A 19,287-nucleotide genomic window follows, 5' to 3' on the forward strand; every position below is an offset into this window, starting at 1 on the left:
CTCACATTCCATTTTTGCACATACTATATAAGCTTATATTTTTCTCAGTGAGGACCTCATGTCTTTTCTGTCCATGTGGCCAATTGTTAAACTGTTTTGTAGTCCCAGGAACCTGAGTGGGTCTACAATAACCTGATTGTGAAAAGCTTTGTCAGTGAGCAGAAGTGGGAGAATGAGGCAAACTGATGTTTTTAGAAATGAATGTTCAGACTGTCTATTCAATGCTAACCTGATGAAACAGATTTTCCACAAGGGTACCCTTTCAGAAAGAATAGTAGGAAAGAAAAGAAATGACTTTGTCTATCTTTATATAAACAATTTCACCTAAGATGAATTTATAAGAATATGATTCCCGAGCAAACATGGCTGCCAATCAAGCCCTTAATATAAGTAGCTGTCTCCTACCCCTAAAGAGCTAGTCTCGAATAGGCATGGATTGTGCCCCAAATATTTGAAGTCATTTGATCTCAAATTCATATCTCTTCTTGCTTCACTGTCATTAGCAAACTCAAGGCTAGTTTCGTTTGGAAATACATATAAGTTCAGTTAAATAAAATCTCATTTGATTCATAAACCATGACTGGCAAATGTCTCTCACAAGCCAGGTGAAGTGTGCTTATCTGGGAAGGGCAAGGAGAGCGGAGAGGTGTTAGGCGAAGAGGGTTTCACTCTCGGGCGGGCGCACCTTAGCACCTTAACAAACAACACACTTCTTGGTTCACAGCACCATCTAGTGTCTTTTTTACGCGAACTGGAGATTAAGGTGGTTCTGCATTCTCTTCACTAAAATTATTCTGTCTCCTTAAAGGCATTTGCACTATGCATATGATGTGTTCATTATGACGGTCCCGTCTTCACAGACCCCCCCCACTAGTGACTGGGAACATTCTGTGCCTGCCTTGTTTGCCCTTAGTTTTTCATGGAAGGTACATCTGTTAGGAAATGATGAGCTGTAGGCAAGCTTGTATGACTGAATGACAGTGACTGAGTCTCTCTGAAGAAAAAAAATGAAACACTATTCTACCTGAGACGTTTCTGACTCTTCATTTTGGACAATGTCACCACTGCCATTTCTCCAGGATTGAGATCTTTATTGGAAAAGTAATTTAAGTCCCTTCAGCAGGGTCAGAGAGGCAGCATATACTTGGTCTTTTTGATTAAGTATGTGATCAACAATACTTGGTTAGCTGCACATGTTCTTTTCTAAGAACCTTCTCTTTCTAAAAAAGTTTTTCTTTTTAATTCAGTCAAAAATCAGTATATATGCTACTTTAGTTTGTGTTTTCTAATTTATCTTTATGGCAATTGCTTAAAAAGCCTGAAGACAGAAATGAGTATTAATGCTCTTTCAAAATATACTTGAATCTAAAAACAATGATCTAAGGAACAAAACTTCATTGTAAAAAAAAAATAGTTTCTGGTACTGAGCAACTATCACAGTTCATCCTCCAATCTGAGAGGGCAGAAATCAGCCAATTAAATATGGTACAAATTTATAACGGAACACTAATATTTTATTGTTAAGAATCTCCAGTAACTAGATGAAAGATGTTAAAATTCACTCTGGCTTTCCTATGTTTCATTTTTTAAAGAAGCAGATGAATGTACTGTTAGCCTTCTCTAAGGGTTCATATAGCTGTGGATTAAAAGAAATTAACAGCAAAAATATTTGAGGCAACAAAATCTATGCATCTACACTGAATATGAAAGTTGATTCTTGATATCCCTCTAAAATGACACAGTGTAGCCTATATTACTTATGCAGAATTGGTTGTTACAAATAATCAAGTAGTAATATACATGGTGAAATGTTTCTATTTTATATGCAAACCCAACATCATTTTACACATGGAACTCAAGCATCTGTGGCTTTTAGATTCTTTGGGCTCTTAGAAGTCCATCTGCACAAATGGGAAGAAATGCACATATCCAGAAAAAAAAATGAAGGGGTTGAACTGAGAGCAAAGGGAAATGCTGTCTATTTCTTAACTGAGTTTGCAGTAAGCATGGGGTCGGTCCTCTCCTTAAGAAAAATGAATCTTCAGTATAAATGTAATGCTCATTCATGTCTCAGGATAGTGGCAGGAAGCAGTTGTTCAACATGGTCATAGTACAATGGTGTCTCCAATGCTCTACTGCCAATGGAGCCTCAACAAACACAACTAAGGCAAACATAAAGTGTGTCTACTCTTACAGACAGCTGGGGCCCACAATACCCCCAGGGCTAGTGCCATAGGCTAAAATCTAGGACAAATGATAAAGTTGAAGGCAGATAACTTGGTGGCTAGGCAACTACACACCATCTCCACCCTCTAAAAACAACAACAAAAACCAGTAAGAAAATGATTAATTGCCTTGTACTTTGATTCCAGTGAGATTTATTTTTAAAAACTATGTTTCAGGGAACTGTACAATAATTCCATTTAAAAAACAAGGAAAGCTACTCATTTTACTCAATGATTCCATTCATTAAAACTAAAGAACTGGCACCCAGTGTTCAATGGCCACCCCATAGCAAAAGGGTGTAGTGTCTTTCCTCAGACTTTACAGATTCATCCCACAATGTGCAAGGAAGCACCTGGGCATTACTAAGTCTCTTCCCAGTTCTTTAAGATGACTTGGATTCTGCACCAAAGACTCATACAGCACAGAAATGGAATTTTCCACTACCAAAATGTTTCAGGCTGCCAAATGAGAACCAAAGACCTGAGCTGCAAATTATATTCTAAAAGCACAGGTTTAGCCATGAAATTTCTACTTTTACTTTTAGAAGATAGTCTACAAAATTACACTCAAAAAGGACAAAGATAAATTGTATCTTTCTCAAGTCTTCCTTAGCAATTTGATCTGTTTCTTTTCAACCTTGTAATTTCAATTCCTACTTTTTTTTCTATTACATCATAAATCAGGCAAAAGCTTGGGTACAAGTAACTATATAAATAACTTGTCACTTTAGTAGGTTCCCATTTTCCATCAACCCTAAAAATATTAGTCTAAGAACACTGGACTCGAAAAAGGAAAATCAAGGTGATGGTCCAAAAGTCTGTCACTCATGGGTATTGAGCACTCAAAAAGTCAATGTTTTCAAACCAAATGAGACACTGGGGAATCTTTATCATGATATTAAACAGAAACACTGTATGCTCATGAACTTAACTCCATAAATTCAAAATCTATTCACCTACCCAACATAGCCTCGTTCAATATACATTTGAGTACAAACTACCTACCCGACATCATTTAAGGTGCTAGAATACAGGAGTTAATAAAGTAGGCAAGCTTCCTGCCTCCATATTTGTAATTATTTGAGTACAATGTTTATTCTGACTTGAACATTATAAAACATATATGTACTAAAAACATTACATGGCACCTATAAATATGTGTAATGTATCAGTAAAAAAATATCCCTGTCACCAAATATAATGAAGACTTATGCAATAAGCTTTGGAAAAAGGTTATGAAGCTAAACATAAAAGTAGTAGGGAAGGATATGAAACTTTCTTTTAAAACTTCTGGAAAAGTAATTCTATGAAGTTAAAACCTATTCCAGTTTAAGTGGCACTGAACGTGGAGTAGCGTGTCCTGTAGGTATGTGATCATGGGCTCCCAACTGAGAGGGGTCAGATCAAGAAGGGATGGTTCTTGGTTCCCGCTTAAGGAGAAGTGGGAAGGTTCAGCAGGCTTGTGTCCTTAGATGAAGGGATTCTTGGCAGGGTGAAGTTCCTGGTCTATAAACACACTCCAGAGGCCAGTGCTCCTCCCAGCATGGGTCTGTTCAGTGCTTAAGAGAGAGCAGTTGACACCACCTCTGTTTACAGACAAGGCAGTTGTAGAAAGGGCACTCAGAAGAGCCTTAGCCCTAAGGCATCTCCATCCCAGGAGAACCCAGAATTCAAAAGGCTCAGAGGGTAGAATCTACCAGCCTGGGTTCAAGTCTAGCTCTGGCTCTCAAAAGGGTGGAGTCTGAACACTGCTCTGACCCCAGGCCTCTTTCCTACCTATAAATATGGCCCTAGTAACTACTCCTACCATGTAGGCTAGTGAGATGGAGTTGATGAACTAAAATATGAATAGAAAGTTCTTACTATTTCTAGAACCTATTTTTGGAACACAGAAGTCATATAAACACATAAGTAGAAGACAGAGCCAATAAGTCATGTCAAATCTAACAGTTTATAATTCTTCATACCATAGAACAATCATCATGACATACAAACAATATCTGATATGGCAAGAGCTTTTTACATTTGCCACAGTGAAGAAGGAATGCAGACATTAGAGATTTTGTGGGAAAAGAACTAGAGATGACTCTCCTACGTTTTAACATCCTAACAAAAGGTGCTTAGGCATTTGGATGGAAGTAATGAAAATTCCAGCAATTCCACTCCTAAGTATAAACCCACGGACTGGAAATCTAGAGATTTAGGCACTCACATGCTAATGATGGCAAGAGCCAAAGGAGGTGGCAAATCAAATAAATGTCCATCCAGAGCAAATGGAAGCCAACATAGCAGAGTATTATTTAGTAATAGAAGATGCAGGGCAATAATAGCTTATGGCTAACATAGACAAACCTTGGAATTCAGAAAGAGCATGTGAACTTGAGGTTACAAGCAGTAGGAGGACTCATTGCTTACTTGCCTCAGATTTCTGTGGTGTTAAGAAAGTTATGAAAATAGATAATGATGGTTGTACAACACTTTGAATAAAGTCGAATGACACACTTGTGGTGGTTAGAATGATAAGTTTATGTTATATATATTTCCACAATGAAAAAGTACTTCTTAGAAATTGTTGAGTATACTTTTAAGTATTAGAAAATAAGCCATTTTCAAAGGAAAGTGTAACCCTTCCTGTTGGTGCTGCTAAGAAATACATGGAGTGTTTTTAGCAACTGCCACATAAAAATAAGCAGCTTATGTTAGGAATGAGATAATCAAACAGGAACAACAAATCCTCTTTGCCAGAGAGAAGTAAGAGGTCAAGGAAAGGCACGGCTAATCTTCTATTCTATACATTAGGTCCCTTGTAAGGAACTGGCAACTTTGGATTCCACATATGTGCAATCCTAAAGTCTGTATCAGAAATTAGGAAGCAAGAAGGAACAGTATGGTATCTTGGCCCCATTCAGCCAAATAGTCCAAAAAGGCTTCTTAAAAATAACCTCATACATTGAACTTGGTTCAGGGCATATGGGAGGGGAAAGCCGATGGTTTGGGGGAAGGCAATGGGAAGGCCCCCTGCATGCTCCGGTGGGGCTTCATGCTTGCCTGAAGACAAGCTGACCCACTCTCTCCCAGGAAGGGAATGGCCTTTGTACTGCACTGCCAGGGAGCTGCACACCCCAGGCCTGCTCACCACAGACTCCCAAGAGCTGTGTGTGTGCCAAGAGGGAAGATGAACATTGCACTTGGACACACTTGAAAGAGGGACTGTGCCCTTGTGTTCCCCGAAACCTCCCTCAGAGCATCGGCTTCCTTGATTTCCACTCAGTTAGTTTCCTTAGTTTTCATGTGAAATGAGTGTCCAGAATCAGAAGGAAGACAGCATGCTCGATGTTTCTGCAAATCGCCTGTCTAGGCTTGTTGCTACCTTTGCTATTTGATTAAAAAAAAAAAAAAAAAAAAAAAAAAAAAACCCAGAATACAATAATACTATGCATGTTACATGCATTGTACCACCTCACCCCAGGCTAAAGTACCATTCAGTGTTTCATGTCATTTGCTATATTTATTTTCCTTTAGGGTTATGCAATGTCTTAGTAAAGAATTCTATCTTAGCCTGAAAGAATGAAGACTCTTACTTCTCATTTTTATTCTTGTCATTCAAATAAAGACTGCCCCCCCCCACTTTCAGTTACTTAATTGGCCTCAATTTGACTATAGGATAGAATGTATCATGGGATTCATCCTCTTTCACCAACTACAAGTATGGTCAGTTGTGACTGCAGGCATTTCCTTTCTGCCACAACTTTTCTCTGCTGTACTTAGTTGTGCATGGTTCATATCTAGGAGTTGTCTGCTCTGGTTCTATGTCTTCCTGCCTCGAATGAACCATTACTTCCTTTCTGTGAAGAATCCTTGCCATCTGACTGTATTGTTGAAGGCAGAATCTTGATCATTGGCTCCATTTCCTCCAGAGTTAAGATTTTTCTATTTCAGGTGTTAGGTTTCAGCTCAGTAGTGTAGTATTTTGCTAGTAGGCCTGGGGCCCAGGCTTCAACCCCCGCTCCCAGTACCACACATACACAAAAGATTTGTCCATTTCAAGAGCAGATATGCATTTACCTGTTGCAATACATTATATTCTCTCTATTTCCACATTCATGGCTCAAAGTTTTCTACTTTTTAAAACTCTAACCTGCTACTAACATGGTGTGCTTTCATACATGTCTGTGCACTGTGTTTTACGCTCTATGTATTCATTAACACAAAAGAATAGCTTTGGTTTCACTACTCTCTATTTTTATTTCAATGATTTCCTATATTAATTTTGTAATTGCTTTCTTTGAAATTGCTTAGATTTATTTAATTTACATACTTCTAGCTTCAATGACTCTTCTTCTTGGAGTTAAGTTCTATGAACCACTACAGCAGTAAGACATACTTTCTAGTTGCCAAGTATTCATGTCCATTCCAGTCTAAATTACTGGTATTTCCACCATGATTTCCTGTGTAGGCCATGAGTGAAGCTAGGGGTTTCTACAAACATATTTATGTGTTTTGTTTTGAACTTTTTCTGTTGATATTTGATTTAATCACACTAGGTCAAAGAAAAAGGCTTGCATGAAACGGATTGCTTAAAATTTACTACAACTTTCCATACATAGTCAACTTTTCAAAAAGAAGAATCTAGAGTGTCTGGCAGGTGTAAGGTTAGATGTGAATCTAGAATGTGAGTCTGTGTCTACTGTCATGGCTATGCTTGCAATTAACCTACTATCTTGAATATTCTGTATAACTTCATTTTTCCTTTCATGTCAAATTTTTCTTCTATATGACATTGTTTAACTTTTTAAAAATATATTCTTAAATATGTGTTCTTTTAGTAAGGATAGTCAACTTATAGCTCCATTTAATATTTTCTTCTATGTTAAGTTTATCTTTTCCACTGATCACAAGTTATCCCATGTTTCACTTCTCCACACTCAGCCCTTTCACGTTTGACTCACATTCCCCAAAGGCTCCCATCATCGGGGTGTGTGGTGTTCACTTAATCTCTATTTCAACCTTTTGCTTGGCACTGCACTCAACACCGTCTAGTTTCCCTCCAGTGCACTATCTCCTGTTCCCCTCAGTGTTTGTATTTCCCCTTCCTGAAGCACCACTTTTGATAACATTTTTCAATACTAGAAATCAAACCCAGGAGCTGTGCCAGCTCAGCAAGAGCTCTACCACTCAGTTACATTTCTCCAGCCCTGAATCGCTCTTTGAATGAAGCTTCCCTGTAATTCATTTTCTGAAAGACTAGTTGAAAAAGTTCCACTGTGCCTTTACTAGAAAGGATACATTCTAGATGGATAAAATTCTAGATGGATAGTTATCTAAGTGCTTTGAAAGTAAATCATATTATCTAACATTTATTGTACCCTAGTTGGTTATTAGTGTCATAGTGTGTTAAACATCTATTTCTTCCATTTAGAACGTTCTTAGTTTCCATTACTTTGAACTACTCTCTAGTTGTCTTTGTTGATTCTATGGCTGCACCGCCATGCCTGTTTTTGGTTTTCCTTTGTTTGTTTTTGTCCTATGGTACATGCTATGTGAAGAGAAGGACTAACAACAGCTTATGTCACAAGTGTGCTTGAAGGTTTAAACTCTCTCAGGGCAACAAACAGTTACATTAAATATGAATACATGATCCTTTCCCATTTAAGCCCTGTTTTTAGATGCTGTGACACATTGGAGTCTTAGCTTCTACTTGCTGCTATATAAGAGAAATGAAAAGAGCTCCCTTTAGAAAGTCATCTCTATCCATGGTCTATGGAGTACGTAAGATTACAATGTAAAGATAATGGATAAGAGATAAGCTTTTGAGAATTCTTTCAGTTTGATTACTGTTATATGATAAAAGGTTTAAGCACAGACTTCTATATGAATATTAATACAAAGACCTCGAGTATCTCCACTTCATTGAGATCATTTGTCAGCGGCATGGTGTATTCAGTTAAAATATTTCAAGTTAGTTCTAACAAACAGGTACTCTTTCATTTATATTACCTCACTGGAAACTTTTCTGAAGTGTGAACCTAAATTCATTACAGACAATCCTGGCTCTTTTATGAGCTGCCCAAAGCTTGAGAGAACACTTATTTGATTACACGATACACTTCAGTGTTTAGTTTTGTTAAATGTCATCCTCGTTTTCATTAAACATTAAAAAAAAAATCTGATCACTCTAATTACCAGCTCAAAAACATGATTTCTTGGGCTTACGCTGACTTACCAGTAGCCCAGCAATGGGCCTTTTCTCCAGTTTCATGTCAGAGCTGAGTCTTCATTCTTCATCACTTTTCATTTCTCAGATTAACTTACCAAGTTTAATTTTATATTCATGTACAGATATTTCCTTCTTCCCCACAGTGACCCTCTCAGATATTTAACAATATAGAAGGGATAAGATAATGGAAGGAGAGAGAGAGAAAAAAGAAAGAAAAGGAAAGAGAGATGCCCAGAGTACACACATGTAAAACTAGCATAACTAAAGATACAAAAATGTCCAAATATAAAGGATTCTGTTGTGGAGTTACTCAAAAGAAATTCACCAGTTCCCAGGGTGGAAGGACCCTCAAAATGTAAGAAGAGAGGAACCCCATGAAGAGGGACCTCATTAGGTAATGGTTAGTTGTCTTTATGTAGGATTCAAAGCCCTTGCAAAGTTAGAGGTGAATCCCAGATAATTCACACACAACAGAATTTAACTTTTGACTCACTGAAGTTTTTACATTGAAAGAAAATATATAATGATTTGTATGTTAGACCTTACTGACCGTAAGACAAAGAGAAGATGCTAGAATCTTATTTTATTGATGGCAAGAACATTTTTAAATACAGAGTTGGGTTTCTGTACCCTCAGGATTCACATTTATAGGTTGAACCAAGCACAGATCAAAAATACTGGGAAAAATTTCACCGGTATTAAACAGATACACATTTTTTTTTCTGTGTCACTGTGTCCCTATACAATACAGTGTGACAAGTGTTTTAATGGTGTCATACTCTATCATTCCTGATAAAGACTCTAACAATGATGTACAGTACATGGAGGATGAGCACAGGTTCCAGGTTTTAGTATATTTTATATTAAGGACTCAGTCACCTCCACAGTTTCCTATCTATGGGGGATCCTGGAATCTCATGGATCCCAAGGTCCACTATGAAGTTCTCGGGTAGCTGCACACAATTATAAACAGTTCTTACCTGGTTGGCTTCTTGATTGAGATGAAAACCCAGACCGGGTTGGGTCTTGCGGTTTAGAAGATGAGTGCCCCACTTTGTCCTAAAAAGAAAACACCAAGAGTGAAAGGAGGCACTGCACCCGCCACCATTTCCTCCGGCTCAGTTCCTTCTTCCCTTTCTATTTATTACTCCTTTTCTGTAGTTTTAAGTGACAGCTGAAAATGTGCCACGGAAGGGAAACCAATCAACGCGAATGGAAATCCGTTGTCAAGGGAGTGAGAAGGTGCCCCTTTTGTTTTTGTTGTAGATTTCCCCTGAACGATAATTTAAAAATGACAACTGCTGACTGCTCAGCTCCGGCAATGAATGTCAATAATCAACACTCTATGAAGCACATGGCACTTTCTAGAATTGCTAGGTAAGCAGTCTTGGACTTCCTGGGTAACAGAGAGGGATCATAATGAGTTCCTTGCAAACAAAGGATATGGAGCTCAATGCATGTCGAACGAAGACGACGTTTCAGGCAGAAATTCAAACAGCAGATCCAAAATTTGAGAAAAAACATTTTTAGAGAACCACCTCAAGCCAAATGAAGAGACATTAAAATATGGGTAGAAATATGCCAGTTTATATCCGCACGTTACCAAAAAAGAGCACCGGATTAACTCATGGTAGTAAGATGATAACAACCTCTTAGAAATCTGTGAACATTTTGGAAAACATATACAACTTCTGTAATTATAAAGGTTTTGAACTGTGCCCAAAGCACAGTGTATTCATTTAAGTCTACTTATTAATATATACAAGCAGAGCGCAGATTCCCTCTTACTTACAGTGAGATCATACCCCAATAAATTCACCATAAACGTACTGAGGTGAAAAGTGCATTGAACGCATCCAACTGACTCCACATTGTACTTGGGACATGGCGCACTATGGAGTACTTCTTGTTTCTCTTGTGACCATGAGGCTCAACTCAGCAGGAACTGCGACTCATAGTCACTATTGTGCATAGCAAGACGGTACCCCACTACATAGCATTAGTTCAGGAAAAGATCCAAGTTTAAAATTCAAAATGCCGGTGCTGAATGCATGTGTAATTGCCATTGGATGGATTTTTTAATAGATCCAGCATGCCCCACTGCATAGACATTAATTTATTTGGCCAATGTCCTACTGATGAACACACAGCCTTCTAAGAACACTTAAATCCAGTTTGTATCTAGAATGTGCCACAAAGGCCTATGTGTTGAAAGGGGGGTGATGTACTCTTTAGTAGGCAGGGCCTAGTGGAAAGTAGATTAAGTCACTGGGATATGCCTTTGCATGTGATTTTGGTATCCTGACTCTTCTAGTATGTGTTTCTGCTGTGAAGTACTGTGCTGCCACAAACTCAAAGAAATAGGGCAACTGACCATGGAGTGAAACCTCCGAAACCGTGAACCACAATAACTCCTTTTTTCTTATTAAGTTACTTCAGTAATTTTGTCATATTAACAGAAAACTGACTAACAAGTTTTTCTATTATATGAGACCTCCACAGACATTTCTCCCTAGGCCTGAACCCTAGAAGGCTCCACCTGCCCAACAGTGCCTCCCAGGAAGGCAAACCCTTAACATGGGCTTTAGGTCAATAAATAACTTGCTAACGACAGCACTATTTGTCACCCAATCCTTGCTTTTGACTGCTTGCTCTAGGTTGCTGTGCACACATTAATCCCTTCACATGCATACACACGCATGCACGCACGAGTGCACACACATACACACCACACGCCTCCTACTCAGTTCCGCACATCTGTCTGCTTTTGGGCTGACACCCTGCATTTTCCACTTGCACAGCCTGCCAACAGGTTTATCATCAGCAGATTATTTCCTTTCTCACTTCTTTTACACGAATATCTTAGTCATTTTCTTCCAAGCAAATGTCTGAGCCAGGAAAGATTTAATAAAGGTTTAGAAAAGTCACAGAACACAAAGCTTCAAGCTAGAAGCTGTACCATACAACTCAGGTATGTAGGAAACTCAATCAGTTAGCTTTGTATATAACTATACTCTAAGATGTGCACAATGATAACATTGCCTAAGAATTCATTTCTTAAAATGCTTCCACAACATGACTTTAATTTTTAAGGTTTGCTTAAAATATTAAAATATCTCATCTGAAATATGTCTTTGAATGAGTGAGTACTTCTATCACTCATGGAAATACCGCTATTGGACCATTAGCCTGGAAGCAGTTCACATGGACACTGGGAAACGTTTAACAAGATATATAAACCTATTGTTTCTAAGAGTAGAAGGGATGGGTTCTAGTGGCACAGATCTCATACAGTTTAGCTGATTAAATAAATATATGCCTTCACAATGGACATGGCCCTACCTGACAGCATCTGGTTATGTCCTGTGACTCATTCATGCACTTAAAACACCATTTTCCCTGACAAATATCAGAAATCACAAGCAAATTGGGTTATACCTTCTTAAAAGATAAGTATCTTGCAAACAGAACTATGGTAAATAGTCTAAAGTATAACTATGAATAAAAATACACCATGTCATTATATCTGTTTCAGATAGAAAATTACTATTTTGGTGTAAATATGCAACAAAGTATTACATAGGACTTAACCTAAACATCTGTAGCTTATCTACAGCCTCACTGCACAGTCTCTACTTTTATCTGGCAACACTCATGCATATGTCTCAAGCACTGTTTAAAATGTGATGCAATCACAAAATCTCACTAAGAAGTGCATGTGTTTGTAAAATCCCCAGATGAAAAAAAAAAGGAAAGTCACTTTAAAAAATTTAACAGGTTAGAACTTTAGAACTTAAGATAAGAATTCTGTTCCCATGAGAAGCCAAGAAGGCTTGACTCAAGATGAATGACCCTTAGCTGAAATGCGTGCATGGATATTTCGATAGATCTTAGGGATGTAATTCGGGTTCAAACATGCACTCAGTTACGTTTCACACATGTGTTGTTCTCACAGTAACCTTAATGCAGTATTTTTTGTTACTTGTATACAGGATCAAGGAGCAGATTTTCTAATTGCAGTCTTATTTTTTTTTTTAAACGCTAAAGTTTTAAATTTTAGAGTAATTCAGATTTCAGGATTTTCAATTATGACAGTCAACCTGTTGTTAAAAACCATGGCATTAGTAAAATGAAATCAACCCCCAAAGGCAGCAGAGTAAAGTTACCTACTGGCTGCAGCATTGACACTCAGAAGGTCAAAAGCAAACGTCTGTCCGCCATCCCGAGGCAAACAATGTCATGCTGCCAGAAGCAAGGGAATGAACGGGGAGGCCAGACTAAAGGTTTCCTCTTCAGGTTAGTTTCTGTTTATCTGTGTGTCTGCTTCCTAGCCTCCTGGCCTCCATGAAGATAGAACTGGGCAGAGGAGAGAGAGGGTGGCCTTGTGGTCACAGCTTCTCTCCCTCATAAGTAAGAGGCCTGGGGGCTTGAGAGGAAAGCCAAAATTCTTCTTTGAAGGACAGGCTAACAGCAAACACTTTTTAGACTATGGTTCTTAATTACTATGCTGTCTGCCTCCAGAAAAAAAATGGGAGGGTTGGAAGTGTGTTCTAAAAGTTCTTTACCTGAAGCCATCCAGGGCACTTTCTTAGTTAATGCTGGACCTTCTCAGATGTATGTGGTTTTTGGAAGTACTTGCTAAAGTCCAAGTCTGACCTGCCAAGCAGATCGGAGTAGAAACATGCCTTTGTGAAAATGGAACAGGAAAAGCCCACCCTCTCTTGGGTGGCCCAATCTGGGACACTGCACTAAATGGTGGAATGGGACTCCCACAGAACCCTGAAATTGGTGAAAGGGACAGTGAAGATGGTCAGCTCCATTTTGTCTCTGCATTAAGACTGCCTAGGCTGTCCCATCAGATCCCTGGATCTTCAGCTTCAAAATGGTGGCCAACGGAGCAAGGCTGACCAGGGTGGGACAAGGACTGGTTGGGGGCTTGGTTGTCTTGATTAACTGTATGTTTCATAAACCATATATTAGTTTGTTATGTGAAAGCCCCTTTGGGATTCTTGTTGACCATAGGTGGGGGTCCACCCGCACTCAGCACACTGCTGAGACCCTGTCTGGCCTAGTGAGCAGATAGCTTAGCTTCTATTCTGATTAAGAGCCCTAGTATTCCACATTCAGCATTTCTGGAACATAGCTACCTCCAAAGGAGGCTGTTTTTGACACCAGGAAAAGCAACTTTGAATTGCTTAACTTTAACACCCATTCTGCAAACACATATACACACAGACCAGATTGAGTTATTCATGGTAGAGTTTGTCAATGTTTCATATTTTAAGACACCTACGCTGAGATGTTACATATCGCATGCTTCCTCTGTTGAATGTGTACAATTCAGTTGAGTGCTGGTATCAAGACAGAGTACAACCCTCACCATGTTCTAATTTTAGAATATTTCCATCACCCTCCAAAGAAACCTCGTGTCCGGGGCCTGTCAATCTTGACAAATGGTTTTCCCAAAATAAAATGTCTTTGCCAAGTCAGTTTTATTCCCGGTTTTAGATCCGGCATTCCCATATCAAGGAGGCAGCTTGGCTTTAAGGTGAAGGACACTGGCTCTAGAGAAATTCTGCAGAGAAGCAGCTAACTACCTGACCTTGGGGAAGACTCCACAGCCTCAAAGGCTGTTGTGTGATCATGCCCATAAAAGTTCCTCAAAGCAAATGTTAGCGGCTGCTTTTACTAGAACCACTGGTGTACCACGTCTCCCTCCTCTACCTCACTTCTTCACTGGCACCTCACCTACAAAACCTCTATCACACTTCAGTCCACCTCTTCCTCCACCCCTCTCTCCACAGCCTCCCCATCCCCCCACTTATTACCCAGTCACTTTCTTCTATTATCTTGTCCACTTCTATCATTGCTTCTGCCTCCTCCTTCCTGTCATCTACTAGCACTACTGCATTGGGACTCAGCTTCTACCACACCTTCCAATGAGCTCTATAGCACCTCTCCTCCACTAGTTCAACCACCATCAACCCACAATTGCTGTGATTTTTGTCTTTCCTGACCACCTCCTCCTATACCCTTAACAAACCACTTCCCTTATGAGAAGACAAGTAAAAGGGCACCTCCACCTTTGGTCATGTAAGGCTGATTTGTTAGAATTGGTCATCAGGGAGCACCCTAATCTACTGTGAGCTCTACAGTAACCTCAGGGAGCAACAAGAAGCTCTACCTGTAAAATCTCTGCCCATAAATATCCAATCAGTAAGATGAACAACTATGCCCTTTACAGTATATAAGACTATCAGTCAAGGCATAAATTGGGGCATGAATGTAATTGGAAAACAACACATTTCTAAACTGAATAAAAAATATTTTGATTCTGACCTCAAGAAGTTCTGGCCCCATGACTTATAAGTTTTGGAAAAGGGGGAAATTCCAGGTTTTATTCTCTGAATATTTTCCCCTATCACTTTCTTCTCTTCTGTCATAGAAAATTATTACATATAATGAGTTCCAGGGATCCTTGAAGAACCAGGCTAAAAGGTCAACAAGAGATTGAGTCCTTTGGAACTCAAGAATTACCCAGCTACATATACACTCACAGACCTCTAGATAAAAAGGAGCAGATGCCAGTTAATAAAAAGGTAATGTGGCATGTTAACAAGTAGAGTTCAAACTTGGAAAGACAACATTCGACATTCTAGTCTGCTACTTTTAGGGACAATCCCTAAGCATCTCAGAGCTTCAGCTGCCTTGTCTAAAACAGGAATCACAACAAAGACATTGTCACTGAAGAACCTAGATTCTTCAATTCCATGCTTTGTATTCTTTATGTTCTCTCTTGCTTCCATAACTCCTGTAACATCTATACTAAAACCAGATCCCCTAAACATACATTTAGAACAATTAACTGGATGGAGTGGCTAAGTCCATAGCACAATATACTTGCATGCACCCCTTTCCTTGAACTTGCTCAACAATAATCTCAGAACTTGGAAAGGGCCTTCACTGTCCTGGCTGACCGGGAAAAGGCCTTAGGGTTGAGTGTGATGTAATCCTTGGTAGTGGTTCTTCCTCATCTCTAACTAAATAATGTAAGTTAACACTACACTGTATGGGCCATTTCCTCTTCTTGAAAACAGGACCAGTAAATTCTCTTTCAGTTCTAAGGCTGGACTTGCACATTTTATAAGGATATTCCCGAGAGACTCTATTCCTAGAACTATGGTCAAAATAGTATTATGAGCTGAGTATAAGTAGTGTATGCCTATAATTCTAATGCTGGAGAGATTCAGGAAGGATCAGTAGTTCAAAGCCAGCCTGGGATACACAGTTGGACCCTGTCTCAACTTGCCTAGGAAGGCAAGAACAATGACCTGAGCCCCATCAGTTACCATTGCATTTCTTGCAGATTTTTTAAGCTGCAGTGGCCCATTAGAGGAAAGCTGTGGAGACCAGCCCCAAGCATGACTTCTACCCTGCCTTCTTACCATCTGGTATGAGCTAAGAGAGCTAAGCATTGCCTTTATCGTCTTCATCAGCATCCTCAATAGTTGGACTATGAAACCAAACCAACCCAGATTGAGTAAGAAGTTGATATCTTCATGTTTTCAGCTACTTGTTCTGACTCAGTGAGTCCTGAAAAAGTCTAGGAACTCCAGTTTCATTTGTAGACCTGTTCAGACTGTAACATTAATAATTATGCCTATTCCAAAGAGTTTGTTGGGAAGGCAGTGAGATGACGGATAAACAGTTCAGTCACAAAACACAGGCCAGTTTCTCTTGGCCATCCTGCAGGAGATGGCCTCCAACTCTATCATAGCCTAATATGAGCTGGGGGAGAGGTGGTGATGGGTGAGGGGCCGAAGAGAAAAACATGGAGGCCTTCACTGTTCATTTTAGTAAGCCATGTACATACTATTCCATGCCTGAATAGTGGTTATAAATGGCAACAGCCTGGCTATTCATAGGGCCACTCCACTTCAACAGACAGCAAGAAGGAAGAGCCAGCTGGCCTCCATTACAGGAGCCCAGCTGCCAGGCTGTGCACTCCCAATACTGTCAACAAATGGAATGACACTTGGAAGAAAAAATGGAGGACTGTGGGAATGAGTGTATGCAACATGGATGTGGTGTGCATGAGTGCTGCATTTAAACTAATCACAGATACAGATCACCTGTAGCTATCATAAACCTTTGCCTTTTCCACTATTAAAGTTGAAAACATTTCTCTACCCAGAGATTTTCCCTCTGTAATATGAACTGATTTTACACCAGGACATAAATGGCAGTCTTGCTTACCTACTTACTTGTTACCAGCTACACTCAAAATGTCTTCCTTTTCCATCTCTCTCTCTCTCTCTCTCTCTCTCTCTCTCTCTCTCTCTCTCTCTCTCGAATGGGGTTCAAAGGCTAAGGGGTCCTTAGCTACATATCTGTTAACTTTATTCTGAGACCAGTATGAGGAGGGACCTGTGAAGAGTGACACTAAAGCCATGGCCACATTTCCCAAGCTGCCCAATATGGGACATTTGAGAACAGAGGAGGCCACATTTAAATTCCCTAGAACCCTGCCTGCTCAAATATTTCCAGCCCAAGGGTCCAAGTTCTAACATGCAAGTTGTGGTGGGTATTTCCAAAGAGAAACTTAGTGGTTCACACAACCGAGTTCCTGTGGGAGCAATGAAGAAGACAGGATGGGGAATGAGAGCATGGGAGTGGAGCCTCAGTTTTTCAGAGTTGGACCCTTTGTGACCAGGAAGAGGGGAAGCAACACAGCAGGAGATAATGAAAAGAGGCCAGCATGGAGGCAAGAGCTATGTAGAGCCCTGCTCAAGTTACATGCCACACCCCATACAGGAAGCTCAGCAAAAGTGCTACTTGTTCAGGGAGAAACAAATTACAGTAAGCATGAAGAGATTCACACATGCAATTAGAAAGCCCTATGTGACAGTGGTATAGGAACATACAAATGGCACTGAAACAGTTACTAAGTTAAACGCCAAACACTTACATAGGAAATTAAACAAACTCATGTTTAAATTATTCTTCTGCTTTAATAAACAGAGTAATTTGCAGTCCCTCTTAAAATGTATCATTTAAAAATAATCAGTTGTAAACTGCCTAATTTATTGTCAATCGATACATAATTATTGCCTATTTAAAACATATCATTTTTTTGGGGGGAAGTCTGGCTATCCAAAGCCCTGAGAGTAATTATCCAGGCATTTCTCCCACTTCTGCATCTCAGTGAGTGAGAATATTTTACAGCACCCAAATCCGGGCAATGAGATTGTCAAAATAAACCAAAACAAACATATGCTTCATCTAGGTGCCAGAGAAGAGGGATGCTCCAATTCATTCAAGTGTCACAAACCATTAACACAGATGCCATGTGTATTGCTTGCCACACTTGAAGAATCACAGCATAGTCAAGGTACCCAACCAGGAATCTATTTTAAACTTTCTCGGAATACAGAAATTACTGCAGGCCTCTGTGCGCAGCTGGCTCTGCACATCACCAAGAGCCAGCCACTCCCCACCTTCCTAAGCAGGGAACAGACCTAGGTTGGGGCCCCCAGTGCAGCGCCAAGCTGGTTGAAGACAGGGCTCAGGGTGTACGTGCAGAAGGATGAAATGGCCAGTACTCCTGTCCACGCCCTCAATAGGTTATTTTTAATTCCTCTTTACTCATCTGAGGTAAAGACAGATCCCAGAGGATCAAGTTATTTCTCTAGATTCTCCGACATTTACCATGGCACAGTCTAAAAAGGCCACATTCCGACTCTGTGGAGGTGGAATAATACACGTATCCCTCAGATATTAAGAGCCCAATCCAAAGACTAATGGGAAGACATTTGTACGTTGGCAATAAGGGACATTCATACAAAACCCACTTTTCTTTTAGCAAAGTTCTAAAGAAAAGGTAAATGATAACCTGTAAGTACACTGAAGTAGAAAAGAACCAAACTGACTTCTATTCTCAGCCAAGAGAAAAGCATCTTTATTAACAATGCCCCCAAATTTCATTTCTCCATCCACAGGTAACTTGGGTCTTTCCCTCCCTATTGTACCCTTGGGAGAACCTCATATGTCAACTCACTCATCAGGGCTTTCAGGAATAAGTTTCTCTTGGTCTGTAACTTCTATACGTTCCTGAGCCTTAAGCTATGCTACAAACATACTGGTGTTTCCAGAACGGACAACCACTGTGAAAACTTTAACAGTCCCTAATTGCTCAAAGAACAGCAACAACAAATGTTCTGGCTAGGGTTGGGGCAAATGCCTTTAATCCTAGTTAGTACTCAAGAGGCAGAGGCAGGAGGATCTCCGGGTACAAGGCCAGCCTGGTCTACACAGTGAGGCTCTGTCTTAAAAAAAAAAAAAAAAAAAAAAAGAGGAAGAAATGAAGAATGAAGGGAGAGAGGAAGGAGTGGAGGGAGAAGATGTTTAAAAATAGCTTGGGTGAACCTTAAAACTAAAGTGGATTTAAGCTGAGGTCTAGAAATGCCTCCTTGTCCACAAACCCTCTGCCAACAATGAACAGAAAATATTACAAATACCCATGGACCATTGTATATTCACCAAGTTTTGTCGATCACCACCCCCAACCCCTTCTTGAAACCAGATGGTTGCATCTTCAGTTCTATGGTCTCAATATTTATAATGTCCCTATAAAGACCAAAATATCTACTGGCAGAAGGTCGTCCCTGCCCCATGTGACTGAAGGTGGGCAGGTGGGCAGTATGTAAGGAAGTTTAGACAGGCAGGTGGATAGCAGACAGGCCACTAGGAGCTAGCTCAGTGGACAGAGCAAAGCAGGTATGACTTCTTATGTGATGTAGCTCCTTACACAGTTACTCTCCCACCATAGACAGGTATCATAGGTAC

At 39.8% G+C, this 19,287-nt stretch overlaps 1 protein-coding gene across 1 annotated transcript in view; it reads right to left on the reverse strand.

Annotated features, from left to right (window-relative positions):
• Positions 1-19,287, reverse strand: part of Grb10 (growth factor receptor bound protein 10) — a 98,697-nt gene that overhangs the window by 47,983 nt on the left and 31,427 nt on the right. The window contains exon 2 of the mRNA XM_051200699.1: positions 9,423-9,501. Within this exon, the coding sequence (XP_051056656.1) occupies positions 9,423-9,501 (79 nt within the window). The remainder of the gene's footprint in view (positions 1-9,422; positions 9,502-19,287) is intronic.

The sequence above is a fragment of the Phodopus roborovskii genome, unplaced genomic scaffold, assembly GCF_943737965.1.
Source record: "Phodopus roborovskii unplaced genomic scaffold, PHOROB, whole genome shotgun sequence".
NCBI lineage: Eukaryota > Metazoa > Chordata > Mammalia > Rodentia > Cricetidae > Phodopus > Phodopus roborovskii.